We start from the raw sequence: 21,428 nt of genomic DNA on the forward strand, positions 1-21,428 counted from the left end.
ATTTAAAAAGCAGCAAGGCCGGGCCTCCCTGATGGCGCAAGGGGTTAAGGCAACCTATGAAGCTGTCCGCAGCCACTGCAGCATGAGTTCCATCCCCGGCCAGGGAGCAGCCCACATGGCGCAGCAGACCTCTCCTGACTCGTCCTCTGCTCCCCTCAGCTGTGTATTTACGTCGATCTGCCCACTGTGTCTCTGGTGAATCCTCTCACCTCCCGCACCTCTGGCCTGTACCCCATTCTTGTACGCATAAATGAATAAATCTTTAAAAAAAAAAAAAGCAGCAAGGTCTTGGATGCTGAAGATGCTGTCTCTTAGGTTAGTCTGGGGCTCGGTCCCCAGCTTTTCTCTCCTGATGGCCCTTCTCATGACATCACTGTGCCCTTTTTAGCACCAGAGGAGGCCATTGCCTGCTCTCAACCCACCCGCTGGGTTCCTCCAGCACAGGTGCAGGCTATGGCCAAATTTTGCCCTGAAACGGGTGCAGGTGGTGCCTGGGCTCGCCACACAGCCTGGGGTCTCACAGCAGCACCACAAATGTCAGATCTGTGTCCCAGCAGCAAAGCACAGACCTCTATTGGGTTGTTTCCAAACTCAGGAAAGCAAAGGGTCCACCCTATGTGGACCCCATGACTAACAAATTATACATTCCTTTCCCCAGCTTTAACAATGAGATCTGCCAACTGCCAACCAGATCCTCAGCAGGAGGAAGGGTGATTGGCAAATGAAGGGCTGAGACAGTTGATGACAAAAACACAGCTTCTGTTTGGCTTTTCAGAATCTTAAAAAAGGCCCCTTGGACCACTCCCCCTGCGTCAGCTAGGGAGCCCAAGAGGGGCTGGAAGAAGCTGGGCCGCAGCTGCCCTGGAGATGAGAAGGAATCCTAGTTGGGGTCCTGTACTGGCCCAAAGCCAGGAGGCCCACCGGGAGGAAATGAGAGCCGCCCACGCAGGGGTCTGGGCTGAGGAACAGACAGCACCCTCCATGTACAACGGGCCTGTAAGGAAGGTCCTCGCTCCATGCTGTCTTCTCAGCCTTGTTCTGACCCCAGCCCGAGCTTGGCCATAGCCGACTTTCACCTGCTCTTTTCCACGCACATTATTTAATGATTACCCTCATCCCACCTCGCCTGTTAACTTTGGTCATTTCAAGGTTTTGCTTCCCTATCCTAAAGCATCTAAAAGCCACTCCACATTTGCTGAGAGTCAGCCATGGAGCTACAGATTTTATCTGTGCCCTCAATGCCACCCAAGAACTGGCCCAGAGCTGCAGCCCGGCTGCCTGAGGGCGGGGTGGAGAGCACTGGCGTCACGCAGCCCACCACTGCATTTTCCACAGCACGCACATGGCCCGGGCTCTTCACGGCCCTGCTGGCCAGGACACCACACCCAGGTCCACAGGATTCCATTAGGGGGAGGCTGAGGGGGAATGCCCATAGCAGGACCCAGGGATTGCAGAGGTTCCAGGGGTCACCTGGCTTCCAAATACCACCTACCCATCTCTTGCAAATGACAGCCACAAGACAGTCGCCTTCTCACAGGAAGGGAAGGACTCGGACCCTTCCGGAGGCAGGCTTGGAAAGTCAGGCAGTTGCCCGCAGGAATCTCCAGAGTCCACATACAGCCGGTCCCCAAATTTTTGGTCCAGCAAAGCCTGGGCAGATACTTGCCTGCAGGGTCCAGGTCACCTGAGGCAGAAAGCAAGGGCTGGCCGCAGCAGCCAAAGAAGAGGACCTCCCTTCCCACAGGCTCGCTCTGCCGCGCTCCCCACGGGGGAACGGTCCTCTGCAGACACGGCAGTCTAGTGTTTGAGCACCCACAGCGCCAGGCCAGCCAAGCAGCAGGTGCCTCTTAGCTGCGGCAACATGGCCACAAACCCAATACCTAAAAACAGCATGGATTTCTAACTTGCCGGTCCTGAGGCCAGGAGTCAGGGGTGGGTTTTCCCCGGATAAAAACTAAGGTGTCTGCAGGCTGCTCACTTCCTCGGCTCTTGAGGGAATTTGCCTCCTACTCACGGGGGGAGGAGGGCAGATCTCAGGTCCTCGCTGCTGTAGGACCGTGTCCCTGGCTGGCTGTAAACCCAGGCTGAGTCCAGCTTCTAGAGACCAGTGAGTTGGCTTAGACCCACTTCCTCCGCCGTCAAGGCCAGCAATGGCAGCCCCATCTCTCTGGGGCGGCATCTCGGAGATGCACACCACCTGCCTTTCCAAAGACCCAGGATTGCACGGTCCTCCCACAGCGGGGTGCGTAGCCCTACCCCTCCGTGAGGCCCCTCTGCCATACACGGTAGTGTATTCACACGCTCCGGGAATCAGCAAGTGGACGTCTTTGGGAGTCGTTATCCTGCCTGCTACCTCATATTCATTCTACAACCAAATAAACTGAGGCTCAGAGAAGCTAGCCTAGCCCAAGGTCACACAGTGAATGGCCAAGTCCGGCCTCCTGACTCCCAGCCTTCCGCTGTGGACCACACAGCACCTGCCACGCCCGGGCTGTGCCTCCCCCCCTGCATGCAATCGGGTCAACCCCATTCCCTCCGGACTCAGAATCCCACAGGTCAGACACAGAACACTGTTCTGGAAGACAGGGAAACTTGTTTTTACTACAGGGAGGCGCTCGGGGTCCCTGATTTGCTTGGGGATGAGGGAGGAGCAGTGAACCATGACCAGATTTCTGGCCTCGTGGCCACACTGAGGATCCAGAGGATGGGGTTCAAGCACCACAGGTCACTGGCATGCCAGTGTTCCCTCAGGCCCCAGTAGGTTATGGGCGATGGGGCCAGGGTAGTCGGGGGCTTGCTAAGACCTTCTCAGACAGGCCTGCCGGACCACTGGCTTCCAGTCCGAGCGGCATCTCAAAGAACACAGCTTTGGGCTGGCGTAATCCTCATGGCACTGGGGACCACGGTGTCCTTTGGATTCCAGGGGTACAGAAATAGGGTCCGCCCCTCAAACCCTTGGCAGGGCTCTGTAATTGCCACAGAAACTCAAGTTAAGTTCCCCTCCCCTCTAGCAGAGCCCCAAGGACACGACTGCCCCATGTCCTCATCTGCGGCCCCCGGAAGCCCCGAGCCAAGCAGGATCACGCGGCTCCACATCCTCTGCTGGGGAAGGGGAGGCTTGATGGGAGTGGCCCTGCTGCTCAGCTCCCTGACCCTGGGGGCTGAACATCACCCCACTCCCCAGAGAGCCAGGGAACCACCAGGCCCGGAGACAGGGGTGGGAGGAAGGACAGCGGGCACTCCGCTTCGGCCTCACCTGGGGGCTGATGGTAAAGCACCAGAAGTCTCCTACAGTGAGGGGTGGGTTGGAGACAACCCTGGTATACGGGAGGAAGCAGCTCCAAGCAAGTATCCTGTGACCCAAGTTGCTGCTGATGTCTCTGCAGGTGGTAGGTGGGCACCCACACCACCCCTCTCAAGCCAGCCCGAGTGCCATGTGGGCTCCCCCTTCCCTGGCCAAGATACCAAACCATATGCCTCTTAGTGTTCTAGGCCATCCCTCCAGCCCCAGACACAAAAATGACTTGTGCAAAAAAATACGATTTTTGGGCCTCCCCAGTGGCGCAGCGGTTGAGCGCTGGGTTGCGAAGCTGCCCGCGGCCTCTGCGGCCTTGGGGCTCTGCGGTTCGATCCCCGGCCGCTCCCCGGTCACCGGAGGAGGGTCCCACATGGCGCGCAGACCTCTCCTGCCGCCCGCTGCTCCCCTCAGCAGTGTCCTTCGGTCCTTCTGCCTGCTCTGCTCCCCGCTCTGGCTCTGGTGAATTCTCTCACCCTCCCGCGCCTCTGACTGTATGTACCCAGTGCATGCATAAACAAAACAAATAACCAACCAAATAAATAAAACATGCCTCTAAAAAAAAAAAAATACGATTTTCTAGGAGTCAGGTGACTGACTCACTACCCTTCATGGAAACAGCCAAGGCAGGAGCTGTGCTCGTCACAGCATCCCGGTGCCAGGCCCACCTGCATCGCCAGCCACCACACAAAAGGCCAGGAGTCTAGACAAAGGGTGGGCGGGCAATGCCCACATTCAGTTCGTCAACAGGAATCAGGAAACAAGAGCCTGTCAGGAGAGGGAGGGGCTGGGGAGATGTGCCCCACACCAACCCCCAGCGCCACCCCCCAGCTCTCACCTGGCACCTCTGCCTGCTGTCCAGGCTCCCGCGTCCTTCCAGCCTCAGCGCCACAGAGAACACTGAGCTGCGTCTGTCCAGAAACCATCCTCGTCACCCAGCAAAAGGAGATGCAAAGACAAGCTAAAGCCACGTCCTCTGGTGTGAAGCCAGCAGGTCTGAGCATTCCTTCCAGACACCGGCGCTCACACTCCAGCTCAGCACTGAATGCCTCACATGCACAGTCCCAGCTCAGGAGGTACCCCAAGCCCCCGAGGGCAGGACCCCGGGGATAGAGGACACCGGGGAAGCAGGCAGTGGATGGGGCAGCCAGTCAGGCCACAAGTATTTACGGATTAGTGCGAAACACAAAGGCCCTGAAGTTGACATAAATCTGCAAGCTACTATAAATGCCCCCACGACCAGAAGGGGCAACACACACCTGAGAAATGGCGAGAGCCCCCTGGGGAGGAAAAGCCGGGCGGCTGGCCCTGGAGGGACACACAGAGCCATGAGCTTGGCCCAACCCAGGGAGCCACAGGGAACAAACAAGAAAGGCCGCCTCGGGGCAACAAGTTGTCTTCCCAAGAAGCCAGAAAACATTTAAACACAGGAAAGCCTGCAGAGGAGCACTTCCGGGGAGGACAGTGAGGCCCTCGTGACCCACCACAGAGCAGTCATTCAGCAGGGGCATGCCCCAGACAGGCCCTCTCCTCCACACCCCTGCCCAGCACCATCCTCAGCTCAGAATCAAAGGCAGGAGCCTGGCCAAAGGCACACTGAGTTTCTGAAGCAGGGTTTAAATACTTTATTGTTACAAGGGGGGCCCTACCAAGCAGGGCCTTCTAAACTGACATATACGTGGTCCCAGGACGTCACCATGGAGAAATCGATTGGTCATGATTGCGGAAGAGGTGACTGACTGAAGGACATGATCCAGGGAGGCCGGCCAGGAATGCAGCGACATGATCAGAAGAGGCCGGTGCTCAGGTCCCAGGGAGAGGAAGAGGACAGCCCCTTCACTCGCGCTTCTTGTAGCTCTCCAGGTTTGACAGCACCCAGCCCGACGGCAGGAGGAAACACAGGAAGCAGGAGGTGAGCCCAATGACGATATCCTACAAACAGCACAAGAAAGAAGGTACCCCCAAGTAAGGACTCCTCCAGGCTTCCCGGGGCCTGAACAACAGAAAGCCACCCCCCCCCCAGGGAGTTAAGATTCACCCTCACATAGCAGAGCCAAGGCCACGCTAGGTCTCAAGGGAAGAGTCAGATACAGGGCAGGGGCAGCCTGGAGGAGGGTGAACAGAGAACTCCACCACCAGATGGCCAAGTGAAGGGACAAGAATGAGGACTCAGACCGTTTTGAAGCGGTCTGCAGGCTGACCCAAGGGCCCTGCATAGTATCTGAAAGTGGAGCTCCCCCCCTCCGTCCCATCTCCTGTCCAGGGCTGCTACTCAACCCTGGGGACCGGGGATGAAAGACTTTTTAAAGGTGCTTCCACGTTCCCTAGCGTCATTAAGATCACAGCACAACTGCCAGGTCCACGGAGACCAAGTTCCTTCTGTTGAAGGTGACTTTTGACAAGTTAATACACTGCACGTAATTTCAGCTCCCTCATCCTTGAAATGGCGATACTGCCCCTTTCGTGGGGGGATCGCTGGCAGGAGGAGCGAGACCGCACGCAGCAGGCACCCAGCGAACGCGGCCGCAAGGACCACCCCGGGCGTCTCCTCAGCGGCAGCGCTCTTCCGGCCCTGCGCGAACCAAGGCCCACGACCCTGGCTTCTGTACACACGCTCAGGACGGGGTTCTGCCACGGAGGCAAAGGTACGACAGTTCCAATCAGGCGGTTAAACACTCCCACACTCTGGGGAGTACAAAGACCTGTCGGGGTGATCCTGCCCCCACCTCCCCCAGTGATTAACAACAGTAACCACCATTATTCCCTCTGCCCTCAGGCGCCCGGATGAACCGGCGAGTCGACGGGCTCCGAGGGGGCTGAGGACGTCTGCCCGAGGCTGCGCGCCGAGCAAGCGCTCTGCTGGGAGCGACCGCGGCGGAGCGAGCGCCACCGTCTCCCCGGAGCCGAGCGCGCGCGGCGGCCCGAGCACCTCCCGGCCTCCCCGCCCCGCTCCTCACCATGGTCCCAAGCTGCACCCGCGGTGGCTTGGAATGGATCTGGGCACGCGGCACCACGAGCCGCCGGGCCGGGCCCGTCAGTCCCCTCAGCAGCAGCGGCGTCAGCGCGGACATGACCGCACGCAGCAGGCTGCAGACGGCGACCAGCGCAGTCCAAGGTCGGGAAGTCAAAATGGCGACCCGGGCCGGAAGTTCCGGCGCTGGGGAGGCTGGGAAAGGACAGCCCGGAAGTGTTCCGGAAGTGACGCAAAACACCTGCGGGGGGGCCTAGTCAGCTTTTGGCGCGTTCCTCAAAACAGCCAATCGATGCCGTCCTACCACCGATGGGTGGAGCACAAAGGGGCGTTTCTCTCAGCCAGGCCCCGCCGCTAAGACGAAGTCTCTTCGTGAGTGACATCTAAGGCGACCAATCACATAAGCCAGAAACCCAGGCAGCGTTCTGGACGCCTCCCTCCGTTCACAGCCCTAAGTCTCCCTCTTCAGAATCCCCGCCGAGTCTCCCCCGGCCTTTCCGTGTTATTTCGGGCCGACACTAATCTTGCAGGCGAACTCGCCTCTCCAGCACCCTCTGCAATTTCAGCTTTCACGCACCGGCAACCACCTTCCTTCTTTCTCCCGTTCCTTCCATTTTTTTTTAAAGATTTTATTTTATTTTTTTTTTTTTTAAAGATTTATTGATTGATTGATACATGCATACATACAAGCACTGGGTACAGTCAGAAGCACGGGAGGGTGAGAGAATTCACCAGAGCCAGAGCAGGGAGCAGAGCAGGCAGAAGGACCGAAGTACACTGCTGAGGGGAGCAGCGGGCGGCAGGAGAGGTCTGCGCGCCATGTGGGATCCTCCTCTGGTGGCCGGGGAGAAGCCGGGGATCGAACCGGCGCTGCAGAGGCTGCAGGAAGCTTCGCAACCCAGCGCTCAACCGCTGCGCCACCAGGGAGGCCCTTAAAGATTTTATTTATACAAGAGCTGGGGTACAGGCCAGGGGCGGGAGGGTGAGAGGATTCACCAGATACAGCAGCGGGAGAGGCAGGAGAGGTCTGCTGCGCCATGTGGGCCATGTGGGAATCTCCCCGGCCGGCCCCGGATCAGCAACCCGCGGCGCTACCGGGGAGGCCCCCTTCCTTTTTTTTAAAGCATAAATCAGACCAAGTCATAGTTGCTTTAAAAATTCCCAGTGCTCCCCATTGCTTTCCAGTCAGAGTGCAGTCCCTGGATGTCACTCTTAAGACCTCATCTCTTCACTCACACATTCCACGCCTTCCTCCCTGCTCTTTGATCTGAATGTCCCCTCACCTCCTCAAGTCTTTTGCTTTTTTTGTATTTTACCTTTTACCTAGAAACTTTTCAACTCTCATCTTGCTCTTTCCCTATGCCAACCCCCGCTTCCAGGCCTCCACTTACTGACGACAGCTCTTCATTAAACAAATGTTTACTTGCCCCTACTGTGTGCCAGGAACTGTTCTACATGTGAACAGTGGGCAGATTCCCCTTTACAGAACTGGCAAAGGGAAGGAACAGACAATAAACAAGCATATGAGAAGCTACTGAAAGTGCGACAAGGTGATAGGAAGTGAGGGGTGGCACTGTGGCAGGAAGCTTTTGCTGGTCACCCCAGGCCTGGCACCCTCTGCCTACAGCCCCCGTGCCAGTACTACCTTCAGATCGGTCTCCATCCCTTAGGAGGGCCACCTAAAGGCAGATCCTGTGTGGGTTCACTGGACTGCTAAGTGTCTGGCTCCCACCAGCCCCTCAGAGAACGTGTGCAAATTGTGGGCAAGTGAACAGGAAATGGGGTGAGGCGCCAGCCCCTGAACCAGGCCTAACCTGTACGATCTCATTCCATCCTCTCACAACAATGTCATAAGAAAGATGTTATGATTTCTTTTTCTTTTTTTTTTTTTTTACAAATGAGGAAATAAGCCTGGGAGCTGGATAACCTGCACAGGTCAAGTAGCCACAAGCTGCCTAGCCAGGATTCCAGAGGAGGTCTATCTGCTCCAAAGCCCATGCTTTCACCCACCACAAGCTGCTGGAGATAGTTTCCAGATATTCCAGTTTTGACATCACGGTCAACAGCATCAAAGCACCCATGGAGTGAGGTGGGGTGGGGTGGTGGGGCTGGGAAAATAGGCGCTTTAGAGAGAAACCTCAGTGCCCAGGGGCAAGGGAGGAAAGGCGGCCCAGGTGGAATGTTCCAAGTGGTGCCTGAGCATCTTGAGAAATGGGCTGCCAGACCCCAAGTGACCCAGGGCCCTTCTCCAGCCCTCCCCCATGCCCTCACCTGTTCACGGTCTGACCAGGCCCACTCCCAGGGACCAGGCCTCCTACCCTCACCCTGCCCTGGGCCCAGGCCAACAGCCCAAGACAGATGCTTCTAAACTCCCTCCATCCATCCCAAGGGCCATGGCACAGGCCTGGGAGGCCTGGGGCCAGCTGCCCTGTCCTGGGAAAAACAGACAGGGACCTCCCTGCTACCCTCTGGGACTTGGTGAGGATTGTGAACAAAGTAGTAACTTCCAGATTAGAGGACAGGGAGGCAGGAGGCCTGGAAGAGACTGGCTTTTTGTGGTTCCCTGGGTACTCCCTGGGAACCACACCTTAAACTCTTTCACCAGCAGCTGGAGGAAAAGAAGTGTGCGAGGCACAGGGACCTCTGTGCTCTGTCAGGTGCTTTCCTTGCAGCCCCTGATGTGCCTTCTCTGGCAGAGGAGCAGAGCCTGGTGAGATGCAGCCCAGCGGGGCCACAGCTAGGCCTGTCTATTGGCTTAACACCAACCCCCTGCTGTTCCCCAGCCTTGCAGGAGCCCACCCCTCCCCCAACCCAGGGACAGTCCTGCTACATGAGCACCCATGTGGCCAGGTTATGTGAGGAAACACTATACCACAGCAGGAAAAGAACTGAAGCTGCAACACAGAGGGCTGTAGAGGGTCCCCACAAGCATAATCGTCATGTTTCATAGGCAAGGCAGACACAAGGGGCAGCCTGAGTGGTCCCAATTCTATCACAGGTAACAACAAGCGGAACTACTGGGGCAGAAGGAGCAGGTAGTGGGGATACTGGGAGAGGAGAAAGGGCTTCTGGTGCTGCTTATAGGGGTGTCCCCCCACCACCCATGATGACACCATCACCAGGGTCCCAGCGACAGCCATGCGTGTACTTCTCTGCGTCTGTTCCACTGCACTTAAAAACGTTTGTAGACAGACAAGAAAAAAAAGCAAGAGAAACAACATGTGACATGATCTTGTTTCTCCACCAGAAAAAACATCTATAGAATATTCAGGCTCAGAGACAGGTCTGGAAGGACCCACAAGTTATGAGCAACGGTGTTTTCTACACAGTGGTGGTGGGAAAAGAGGTGTTTGGGGTCTATTTTCTGCTACATTTTCCAAGATGGCACTGGAGTAAACAAGGCGGGGGGTCCAATAAGGGATGTTTGCCACTTGGGAGGAAGGGACCCAGAGAAGCGTCCACCTGGGCAAGCGCTGCGCTCCCTGTAAGGGTGAAGCTTCTGCTCCCACAGGGACTGCCCACTCACGTTGCTAGGGAACCTGGCTCAGGGGCGAGGGCCCATGCCTCCTCCCTGAATGCGACATCAGGAATTGATTCCCACCCTGGGGACGGGTGACTGAGCTGGTCCTGTAACAGGGGGGTCCCCAGAAAAGGGGGAGGTTTTAGGTTCCCTGCCCCACCCAAGGGAGGGTGGAGCTGAGCAGGAAGAGAAGAGGACGCAGAGGAAACTAGGAAGGAAGGAAGCAGGATGGAGATCCAGAAGAAGACCTGGAGGAGGCACATGGAGCCCAGAGACACGTGAAGAAACTGTGCTTGCCTTTTGGTCGTGGACGGGGTGACACAGATGTGGGTGAGACCCGTGGGGAGGAGACAATGGCAGCTTTTATCTTGATGTTGATTTTGCTCTTTTCCTTCCGGGCTTGTCTGGTTGTTTCTGACCCTTTTCTGGGGGTCCCCACTGGAAGATGCTTTGGACTTGTGGCAGGCTTTGGGGCCTTGCTCTGGGCCAATCCCATATGGCTGGAGTTTTACCCACGAGGGGACGGGTCACTCTGGGTGCTTGATTTAGAAACTAGATTCTTTGCCTTCCCTGTATTGTTCACTAATTGTATTAAAGTTCCTTCCATTAAAGTCTCATGTTTGGTGTTAATGCGGTGGATGGCAGACCCCTATATAAAAGAGGCAGGTTTGCGGGGTTTGGGCTGCCCCTCTCCCTGCCCTATAACAGTCCCACCTCCTGAGACCAGTGTCACAACCCAGGCCCCAGAGTCCCAGACCCCACTGGCCATGCATCGGCTAGAGAAACACTGGGTGTCCCCACCCCAAGCCCAGATTCCTGTCCTTCAAGGTTCTGGCTCAACAGCTGCTCTGTTCAAACATGATCTTATGAGGCTGGGGAGGGACCAGCAGTATGAATTCCTCAGCTGCCCCCTACCCACCCTCAGCACAGGAGTTTGCCACCTCCCAAAGCATCTGACCCAAAACTGTAAGACCCTGATGTGAAGGAGCCTCTCACGGCGGGCAGCTGTGACCTCTCCACCAGCCTGTGGGGACTGGCCCTCCTGGGTGGGAGCAGCAGCAGGAGGGCCCAGTGGAGCCTCGGGAAGGATTCAGTGCCCCCAGGAGGAGGAGGGCCCAAAAAAGGGCAGGGGAGAGTGCCAGTCTAACCGATTTTCTGGATTCCGTCAATGATGCTTTTTCCCCGGCCTGCACCTTAGTCTCCCCATCTGTGAAGTGAGCCTTTCCTGTAAAGTCCAGCAGCATAAAGGGGCGGTGGAGGGGTGTGCCTCACAGGAAGAGGGCAGATTTGGGAAACCTGATCTGGAACAGGTGGTGGAAGTGGGACAGGGACAGCAAGATCCTAGAGTGGGGTCAGCGCTTCCCGGGGCGGCTGACCAGTGGCCCTGACACAGCTGTCCCAGCCAGGGCGCCCCAGGGGTCTGCATGCACACCAAGGTACAGGGAGGCTGTGGGCTGAGGGATGCCCCTGGGAGCTGAGTGGGGGTTAACCCCTTCCAGTCCACAACCCACAGTCTGAGGTCATATATGACTAAGAGGAGAGCACGCAAGCAGACAGCAGTTCTGTCATACCCTGTGGTACAGGGCGGTACTGGGCCACCAAGGCCTCCCCTCCCCATCCCCCAAGTTGTCAGGTTGTCATGGTGGACACAGACCCCCAGGGCTTGTCTGGGAGCCAAGAAGTATAGAGCGTAAGTCACCAACTGGGATGCCTGGAGAAGACCCTCCACTGCGACTGCTACCAGCACCCTCTGCTGCTCCCCAGGCCCCACTCAACCCCAAGGCCAGCCACACCACACCACCACCCAGGTCACGTTCAAGACCTCCCCACCCTGAGGGTGGCCATCTAAGCCTGTGGGGTTGCTGTAGCCTCTGGCTGCAAACCAAGCTTACCAAGCTTACCAGTGCCCCTCGCCTCACCCCTACCCTGCTGTGTGGCACTGCAGCCAGAGCCCCTCCGCCTCTGGGCACTCCGCCTGGAGTCACAACTCCAAACCCGAGAGGACCCCCTCTCTGCCTTCGGGCCCCGACCTCTGCCGTGTCTCTGGCCCAGGGCAAGTTCCCCATTCCTCGTTTTCCCACATCCCAGGGCCAGAGGCCCTGCACCAGAGCACCTGGCCACACCATCAGGCTCCTGGGCAAGTTCCTTTCCACTTGGGGTCTCTCAGACCACATTTGAGAATGACCCCGCCGCCTGTGGAACAGGTTGCTGTAAGGACTGGTGGAGGGCCTCCCTGGTAGCGCAAGGGGTTAAGCACAGCACTGTGAAGCTATCTGCAGCCTCTGCAGCGAGAGTTCGATCCTTGGCCGGCCAGGGAGCTACCCACATGGCGCAGCAGACCTCTCCTGTCTTGCCCACTGCTCCCCTCAGCAGTGCATTTCAGCAGATCTGCCTGTTCTGCTCCCCACTCTGTCTCTGATGAATCCTCTCACACACACCCCCCCCACAGCTCTGGCCTGTACCCCAGTTCCTGTATGCATAAATAAATATTAAAAAAAAAAAAAAAAAAAGGACTGGTAGAGGCACAAGCATCCCATGGTGCCCAGCACACACTGACAAAGCAGGGACTCACCAAATGCCAGCTTCACACCAAGACTCAGCCAAGTGACGACGTGTGGGCCCCACAGCCTCATCCTCAGGCTGCATGGAAGGGCCTCTGCTGCCCTTGGAGAGGGAGCAGCAGGAAACGCTGGGTCAGCCAGCATATGAGAGCCGGCTGCCTCCACAGCCTGGCAGTCAGAACTGCCCGCGGCCAGCGTTCATCCTACTGGGGAGCCGCCTCCCTTCCCAGTGCCCCTCGGGCTCTGCTGGGAAGGGAAGACACTGCTATTCACGCAGCAAGGGCCACCCTGCAAAGAGGCTGCAGCTGGGGGCAGCCATGGTGGAGGATGGAGGGGCTAAGTCCCGGCTCGGACTACCACTCTCCTGTACTCGGCCCTTTGCCCAGGCGCAACGGTGGCCCTGCTGAAAAGGGAGCGCCATTCCCACAAATCCCAACCAGGGAATCAAACAGCCTTCAAGGAACGAAGAACCCAGGGGAATTTTGCCACAAGAGGAATCCATTGGATTCCCCTCCCAAGGACGGGAAGCCTCCCAGGTGAGACAGTGGCTGCTCCAGCTGTTCCTGGCGAACCTGGCAGTTGGGGGAGCGGGCTGCGATGTGCTGAAGGCCACGGCAGCTCTTCTCTGGCCTAGCCGCGGGAGGGACGCCCCGTAGCTGTACTGTGAACCGTGTCTCACTTTCCCCGGAGGCCTTTAGAGTTTTCCTGAGACACGGAGCAGGGACCCAGCACATACTTATTAAAACACATTTAAGTCTTCCCCCAAAATGAAGACAGAGCTGTGGAACCACCTCATGCACACTGGCCAGCAACACCCAGCCTGCCCTTCCTGTCAAGACCCCACCAGAGCACAGACCGTGTTCTTATCGGACGCCCTCCACCTGCCAGTGAGGCCCAGCTTGAGGCCCATTCCTGCCTCTCCTTCCAGCTCCCCTGGGCAGGTCTGGAGGGATTGCTGCCCCCCTCACACTCTAGGGCCAGAGTCTCCCTGCTCCCCAAGTGAGCTGCCCTTCTGTGGAGCCTTTGTCTTCTGAATGGAAGGAAGGGGGCACTGGAGTCTTTAGTAGAGAAAGAAAACCCTGCACAACCCAAGTCAAAGGGGAAAAGACACCTTGGCCCATTTTACTCCCACAGGATGCTGGTTTGTACATTTGGTCACAGACAGCAAATCTATTCCCAGGACTTCTGGGAAGTGGCACGAATACCTGCACTGGGTGGCAGTTCCCACCTCCAGGTGCTCCCGCCAGACACTGAGGTGTTCTCAGGACGAGGGCTTCCTTCACAGGATGGGGGTGCCAGGCCTGCCCAGCTCACGCCGCAGTGTTTAGGACCCACACTGGGCCAGTCTGGGTACCCTGGCATCAGGAAGACATGCCAGCAGCTGAGCAAACTGTCTTTTATTTGTGACTTACAAATACAACCAATGCAAAAAGAGACCATTTTCCCTTTGATGCCAGTGATAACAATTAGCTAAAGAAAAAAAATATATACCAAGGAGTTTCATCTTCAAAGTTTCCTCTAAAAAAAACAAAGGGCTAAAAGAAACTTTTACACATGTCACATACACGTTCGACAACAAAAATAACCTGAAATCGGGTGGATACAACTAAAAAAAGAAATGTTTAAAAATATTTGAACATGCCCCAAACAACAAACAAAAGAGCCAGGTACAAAAGGCCTGCCATGTTTCTTAAAACCAAGACCTGGGGGAGCAAAGACTGATGTTGAGAAGGAGCGGCTCACCACCCACAGGGGCCTGCGGGCTGTAGGCTACCCTGCGTGCCCTACTGGTCTCAGGAGCAGCCCTTTGGGAAGCGCCCCATCTTCCAGTGAGTGGGCGGAGGGGGGCCCGATGGCTAGAGAGAGACGACATACACCAAACTCACCTTACATGGGTTTTTGGATGGGGTGCCTTTTGGTCCCCTTGAGAAGCATCAGAAATCCATGATCTAAGACAATAAATATTTATCATTCTGTGTCCTTTGAGACAGGGCTCAGAGGGAAACTCTTCCTGAACATGCTTCTGTCTTTCCACTGATTCTTGGAAGGAGCCCACCCCCACCCTCCCGGCAGTCTAAAACCCCCTAGGGTGCCACCCTCCAGGAGCCGGGGGTCTGGGCAAAGGCAGACTGATTCCAGTGTAAAGCTGCAAGGCCCTCTCTGAGGAGTGCCGTGTCCAGTGCTGGCGGGGTGGAGAACAAGGCGGGGCACGCAGTGAGAGCTGCTTGGGGGGGGCGGGGGGAGACCCCTCCCACAGGCCCTACACAGGCAGGAATGTGGGTCAGAAGCAAGAAGCCCTGGGGGTTCCACCAGCACAGACCCCTGAGTTGGAGCAGAGGGCAGATATGAGCAGACGCAGGTCTGATGGACCCTCAGAACTCTGAGAGCAACTGCACAAAGGCTAGACCCTTCCAGACAGCCCTTAAGCAGAGCTCAAGGAAGTTGGAGGGGAGGCGTTAGGTGCTTTTTCCTGGGCAAGGATTTGGTCATTTTCTTCCCTGGAGGGGGAACAAGGTCTAGAGATCAAGACGAGTTTGTGCTCTAAGCCCACACCCTCGGTCCCACACATGGGGAAGGCCTGCCTGTGCCCCAGCCTGCTGCCATCGGCGCCACCGGAGAGAAAAGCAGCTGTGGGGGCACCAAGAGGCGTCCTGCTGCAGCCTGAGCTGCTGCCAGGGCAGTGGCACTAGTGCCTCACTGAGGCAGCGAGGGGTGAGGCTGGGGGGGGGGGGCGCAGGCAGTGGGGCCTGCTGCTGGCTGGGCCTCTCTGCAGAGGAAGGGTGCCCCATTCTCAGAGAGCTATAAGCACCAAGATAGGTGGGGAAATGACATAAGACATGCCAGGGGGCTCCTTCTGGGGGAAGACAAGGGGCTCCCTGATGTTATTCCCCCCTTGAGAGCAGGAATGGAGTTATCTGGGGTGGGGTTAGGGCCAGGGCAATAGTGGGAGAGGGATAGACATGACCGCTGGCTTCTGTCAGTGAGTGAAAAACTCAAGTCACTGCCAGGAGATCAAGAAGTCAAGCTGAGATGCAGCGAAGTCCAAAAGCCCCGAGGCGCAGGGAGCCCCACCACACCGGCTCCCAGTCCTCAGCCCTGCACTGCCAGCCAGGGTGGGAGGTTCCTCCAGAGCAGGCTGGTCCCCTGGACCACTCAGCCTAACTGTGGGTCCATAAAAGCACAGGTAGAAAGAGCACCCCACTTCCACAGTCTCCATCCACAAAGATGCAGGTCTCTGTGTCCAGATCTTATGCTGAGTCCATTCCTCTTTGGGGACCAGTCAGACCCCAGACCCAGGTGTCCAGGACTCTCCTAAAGGTGGGTATAAATACTCCATCTGTCCAAGTGTGAGGGGGGGCTGTCAGCGCAGAGAAGTCAGGGAACCTTACGCCTGAGGGCTGGAGCCAAGAGCCGCAGTCCTTCATGGTGGGCCTGTGGCGCCTCCCTCAGCATCCGCTGAGCGGCTCTTTCAGGAGAAGAGGCAGGGAAGCTCGGACCTCTCCTCCCCAGGCTCCTGTGTGCTCAGGGCGCAGCTCTGAGGGCACCTGAGGCATCTGAGGGGGAGCCGGGGCAGAGGGCAGGCCTGAGGAGAGCGCGTCTGGCGTGGGAGCTCAGTGGCAGCAGCCGCCACAATGCCCGCCCCCGTGGGAGTGCTGGCTGTCCCCAAACTTGGTCCTGCGGCTCAGGATCTCGTAGGAGCAGTCCTCTCCACAGCACCCAGACATGCTGGGGGAGGAGTCATCGATCTCAAATCTGCAAGCAGGCAGGCAGGAAGGTGGGTCACGGTGCTGCCTCCCTGGCTCCCTGAGTGGGGTCTCTCCACCCACCACATGCACGAGACCCCGAGCAGTGAGGGGGCAGGAGCAGCTGGGGCCAAGGCAAGGAAACTGCCACGCCGGTCCTAAGCCCCGACACCCACGGCCCCTGGCCTGGGCGCGCTGGTGTCAGGATGAATGGGGGACAAGACCGGGCAGAGACATGGGGCAGGCACCCCATCCCACCCCCCAGAGGGTCCCAGGCCGCCAGCTCCTTACTGCAGGGCTTCTCTGAAGAACTGGTAGGCGCCATGATTGTGCTTAAATACCGTTAACATAACTTTCTTCATCTGTGTGCTGAGAAGAGAGCAGAGAGATCACCTTCCGGAAAGAGACAGAGACTGCATCAGCTCTTCTCTCACTTGCCTGCCCTGCAAAGCATCGTCAGCCTGACCTACCTGATGTGGCCCCAGGGTGTACGGGGCCTCCCTGCCTCCAGCTGACCAGATGTGGGGGGGGCATGACCACCTGAGTGCGGCGCCCACACGCAGGCAGAGAAGAGCGGCCCGGAGGCGCGTGACGCCCTGTGGGGCTCAGCCGAAGGCTGGACTCAGCAGTACGGGGAGCACCTTACTGAGAGGGTTTAGACGAGCCTCTTCCTCGGGGGTACCCTCACCTGTTTGCCATGAGCTGCAGGATCTGAATGAGGAACTTCCCCAGGCCTTTCCGCCGCACCTTGCTCTCCAGCTGCACCTCATAGCTGCAGAGGGGAGCAGAGCAGAGCGCTGAGCGGAGGGCGGGCGTGCAGGGGCTGCCGGGCTAGTCAGGGGAGTCCCAGGACACAGAAGGCCCGGCAGACTCTGCCGCCCGCTGAGAGCCTAGAGCAGCACGGTTTGCCCCCCCCAGCCCCCCCCCCAACACCAGGCTTGGCTCCCTACCAGTACAAGACTTCATCCCCGCATTCCACGTCAAAACGGAAGTGAGAAAAGGCGACAGGGATGGAACTGCTTTCCCAAGCAATGAGGTACCAGGCTCGGTCATCCGTCATTTCCTCCCGTTTCTCTCGATCCTTCCAGCCCCACTCGCTCTGCTCATACCTGAGAAACGCGGGCCATCAAGGGAACCCTGGGAGAGGAAGGCAGCCTGGGAAGGGCACACCTCCCCTCCCGGCAGGGCTTACATGGACTGCATGTTGGTTTTGGTCAGGTCGAAGGCCCAGTCCACGGTGGCCGGCTCCAGTCCGGACACGCGCTTACATTCGATGGAGACATTTAACCTGAAAATTGGAAGAGGATGCTGGGAAGCAGCTGCAGGCCCAGCGCCAACGCCTGCCCCAGGCCTTTCCACAAGACTACGGAACTGTCATCACCGGCCACCCACCAGGCCCGCCAGCCCATTCCCTGCCTGCCCCTGCCCTTGCCAGACTCAGCACTTTGTAAATTTCTGTCCCTCTCTGCCACCTCTGCTCTCATCAACCTCTCTTCTGCACCTTGTTAGAAACACTGAGTCTTCTGGGTTCCCCGAGTTCCCACTGGAGGCATTCTTCCCATTGCTTTCATGTCTGAAGGACGTTTGGGGACCTCCTATCTACCAATCTCACCTTCTGAAGCCAGGGGTGACCTCAGGCACTCTAAAGACCACAGTCCATACCCCGCTCTGAGGAGCCCTGCCTGCCAATAGTAGGAGGTGCTGGTGGCTCATCAAACAGGGTGGAATGGGCCCAAACCCAGGCTCTATTTTCCTAAAGACTGTCACAGGCGTTAAGGAATTTTTTTTTTTAATTTAAGTATTTTATTTTATATAATTCTTACATCTTTTTTCATCTTTACACAATGTATGCATTTTCATTTTGGTTATATTCCCCATACAACTGCACCCCCCCCCTTATTTTTACACTAGTCCTTCCTTTCCCCGCCCCCCCCCCATGTTAAGGAATCTTAATCTGTTATTTACTTCTAAATGGAATGTAGGTACATTATGGTTAAAGCCCTCAGCCACACTGCAAATCACACCTTCTAGATACTACCACACCCTCAAAGTACTAAAGCAGCAACTCTGCCTCTTCAAAGTGCCCCACAACCACAGATGAAGGGGACTTTCAACAGGACCCCTAGGCGAGGTTCGCACCAGAACCCCACTCCACTAACAGGCACCGTGGAGCGGTACAGGGGCTGAGCCTTGTGAGTTAGGACCTGGCTGGCACACAAGCCTCTGGGCAGTGCTCGTCATGGAGCAGTGAGACGTGCCCCCACAGCACCGCCCTGCTTCCAGAGGCCAGCCTGCCAGATAAACGCTCCATCCATCTGAGCTCAGGACTTGAAAGGAAAATCACAGTCACACGGATCACACAAAATGCCAGGCACTAAAGGAGCCCAAGGGGGCCACAGTGTCTGCAAGTTGGGGGGATAGGAAGATTGGGGCCAGGCGACATCACAGCAAGGGGCTCTGAATGACGACGTGTAAAGCACGTGACCACACAAGGCGGGCATGTCAATGTGACGCTAAGGAGTCAGCCCCCGGGAGAGGGGCAAAGGCGTCCCTGCTGCCCCACCTCAAAGCGCAGTTCCTGGCTCTCCCTGTCACTTTCAAAACACTTGCACAGCTGATAATCCAGAGCTCAGTATCTTCTCTTTCCTCCTGAAAGGCACCCCGCAAGTGTGCCCCCCGCTCCACTGAATAGAAAAACAGGAGGCTCAAGGAGCATGAGCGACTTGTCCGGAACAGTGACAAGCCCAGCAACCCACAGCCTCGGCTGTGATGCTCTGAAACCATAAACCCGTCTTTCCTCAACTGAGAGCACTTTTGTAAAACAGATTCTGCCTCCTGTTTTATAAACCAAAAGGACAGAAAGAGCAGGGGGGCTTTAATCCAGATCCTCTGATGAATGGGATTAGTAATAACAACTAGTGGTAACCGCTATTGGGGACCTACCTTTAAGCTTGCTCCAGGCGCAAGCCTTTCCAGCTAGTCTCCCTGATGAGCCCCCCGCATCCCCCACGAGGCAGGCACTATTATCAGACACGTTCAGATTTGAAAACTGAGGCACAGAGAGGTTCATTTGTCCAGGGTCACAAAGCCAGCGAGTAGTCTTTAATATTAAGTTATGCCTCGGCAGCTGTCCTGCCCGCCTGTGCCGCGCAGGTGTCTCTTTCTTAAACCTACCACTTTCAGGGGCAGCTATTTCTGCCCAACTGTATCTGTGCATGGGTCTTTTCCTTCCCTTTTCTTATAAAAAACCTGCTCTTTTGGATACAAAAGGGAAAAAAGTATGCCACATACTCAGGGAAAGCGCAGTGGACTGGAAAGTCAAGTCCTTCAGCTACTAGGGAGAAACCCTGTAAGCTCAGAAATCTCATTCAACTTATCTGAGCCTCAGCTTCCCCCTAACAAAAGGAGGGGGTCTGTGTCAGTCTGATTCCTGGTGTGGAGAGAACAACAAGCCGCGGGTCAGCCCCGGTGAGACTGGCCATGGTCCAGGCACAGAGGCCCTGGCGCCCTGAGCAGGGTTCTCTAGGGCGCCCGGCTCCCCCTGTTTTCATAACAAAGAAGAAGGAGAAACCCTCGGGGCTGCGGAAAAGTGACTTCCTACAGACTCCACGCAGACAGGAATGCAGAGCGCTCACCCATTTCGGTCGTACTTCTTGAAGACCGGGAAAGCCTCCAGGGGGTCCCCGAGCTGTGGAGGGAAAAGAAAGAGGAGTGGCGCAAACACACGCGTGGGGTGCAGGCTCTCCCTCCAGCAGTGGGGGGGGGGGGTGCACGCAGGCCCACATGGCTCTGGGAAGGCGGCCCAAGAGCTTCCCCTGCTGGCAAAAGGAGAGGCGGAGGAGGCCACCTGATCCACCTGGTACTTCTAACAAACCTCCAACTGTGCTCATAGCCCAAAACGGAGATTCGCGTCCCTGACCCACATCCTTACAAATGTACCTGCTCGCTGAGCGGGATCAAAGAACAAGAATCGGGATGTGGAATGGGGGCAGGGAGGATGACCAGACTCTCCCGGCGCGTCTGCTTCCAGTCAGGCCCATCCAGGGCTGAGGTTCCGGCTTCTCCCCTAACTGTACACCGGCCCCCACCCCACCCCACCCGAGCACTGCCTTTGGTACCCGACGTGCCGTCAACAAATGTTTAAATGAATAAATGAAATTACACCACATTTTACCAGGGAAATTTCCTCCCCCAAATGCAAAATCCTAACAAAATCTCCTGGAGACCCTCTTCCACGGGGAAGGAGACCCACAAAAGCAGCCACCTCCGAGCTCCTGCACACCTGGGCCAGCCGCTGCCCCGCCCCGGCTCCCCGCCCCCGCGCGGCGGGCAGTAACGCAGTCCGCCGCAGGGTGGCGCCAAAAGAAGGTAAATTGAAAACCAAGCCCCGGCTGGGGGGCTGGAGGGCGGGGGTGGGGTGGAGGGAAGAGTCACCCTGTTGGCGGCTTCCACTTTGGCACAGACGGCATCCATGGCTGCTCGCTCCTCCAGCCGCTTCTGCTTCTTCTCCTTTGCTTTGCTCGACTTCCTCTGCAACAGGGAAAAGCAAAGCTGGCTGCACAGTCTGCGGCCAACCAACCAACGGTCTGGCTTTTCCCGCGGAGGGACAGGCGCCCCTCAGCCCGGGAACTGCCATGCTGAGCGCAGCACACCGGTCTCGTGGGGAGCCCCAAGCACTTCCAGGAGGGGAGACCTGGGGAGCCTCGTGTCTCGGCTTCCTAATACTCAGGATCTTGGGTCACTGTCAGGACCCAGCGAGGGGACGTCATGTGGCAGCGAGCCCAGCCCTGGGGGGAGGCGAATCTTTACTCCGAAGCGCCTGCTAACGGGCGGGTTCCGGGCAGGAGCGCCATCCGAGGTGGCGCTGACCGCTGTTCCATACTGTGCCATGATTCAAAGATCTTTCAGCTTTTCCAGGAGACAAAAATCTGGCCTGGGGGGCAGCCCCTCTGGGATCTGAGCCCCCTTTGTAAGATAAGGCCACAGCACTGTGGCTCAAGTAGACCAGGGTGCCAAAGAAGCACCGCTTGGCCAATGCCAACAGGTGGCAGGCACAGTGCACACCTGGCAGCAACAAGGCCCTGGGGGCTCAGCCGGGGACTGAGGTTGTGCTGGCACATAGCGGGCAGGCCGGGATGCAGGGCACACAGGCAGCAGGGGAAGAGCAGAGGGAGTTTACCTGCACAACGCCTGTACCTGTGCCCATCGAGGCAGAGCCAGTTCTGAGGCTAATGTGGGGCTAATGGCAGTTTCAGGAATGGCCCCTCTCACCCTCTTGGGAAACGCTGGTAGCACAGAAAAGAGTTCAGGCCCCAGAGGTTTGTACAAACCCTCTTTC

The 21,428-nt window shown here is 57.3% G+C and overlaps 2 protein-coding genes across 2 annotated transcripts; both read right to left on the reverse strand.

The window, feature by feature from the left end:
* Positions 1-4,905: 4,905 nt before the first annotated feature.
* Positions 4,906-6,366, reverse strand: COX8A (cytochrome c oxidase subunit 8A; the record flags this gene model as incomplete). Its single annotated transcript, XM_084230875.1, has 2 exons — positions 4,906-5,227; positions 6,253-6,366. The coding sequence occupies 2 exons, from the start codon at positions 6,364-6,366 to the stop codon at positions 5,132-5,134; spliced, it is 210 nt and encodes a 69-aa protein (XP_084087001.1). The 3' UTR covers positions 4,906-5,131.
* A 9,592-nt stretch (positions 6,367-15,958) lies between these two features.
* On the reverse strand, positions 15,959-20,614 carry NAA40 (N-alpha-acetyltransferase 40, NatD catalytic subunit; the record flags this gene model as incomplete). Its single annotated transcript, XM_084244617.1, has 7 exons — positions 20,525-20,614; positions 19,726-19,778; positions 17,283-17,378; positions 17,041-17,199; positions 16,779-16,862; positions 16,382-16,459; positions 15,959-16,100 (listed from the first exon to the last, which is right to left on the reverse strand). The coding sequence occupies exons 1-7, from the start codon at positions 20,561-20,563 to the stop codon at positions 15,959-15,961; spliced, it is 651 nt and encodes a 216-aa protein (XP_084100743.1). The 5' UTR covers positions 20,564-20,614.
* Positions 20,615-21,428: the final 814 nt, after the last annotated feature.

This window comes from Talpa europaea (assembly GCF_964194135.1).
Source record: "Talpa europaea genome assembly, chromosome: 1".
Classification (NCBI taxonomy): domain Eukaryota; kingdom Metazoa; phylum Chordata; class Mammalia; order Eulipotyphla; family Talpidae; genus Talpa; species Talpa europaea.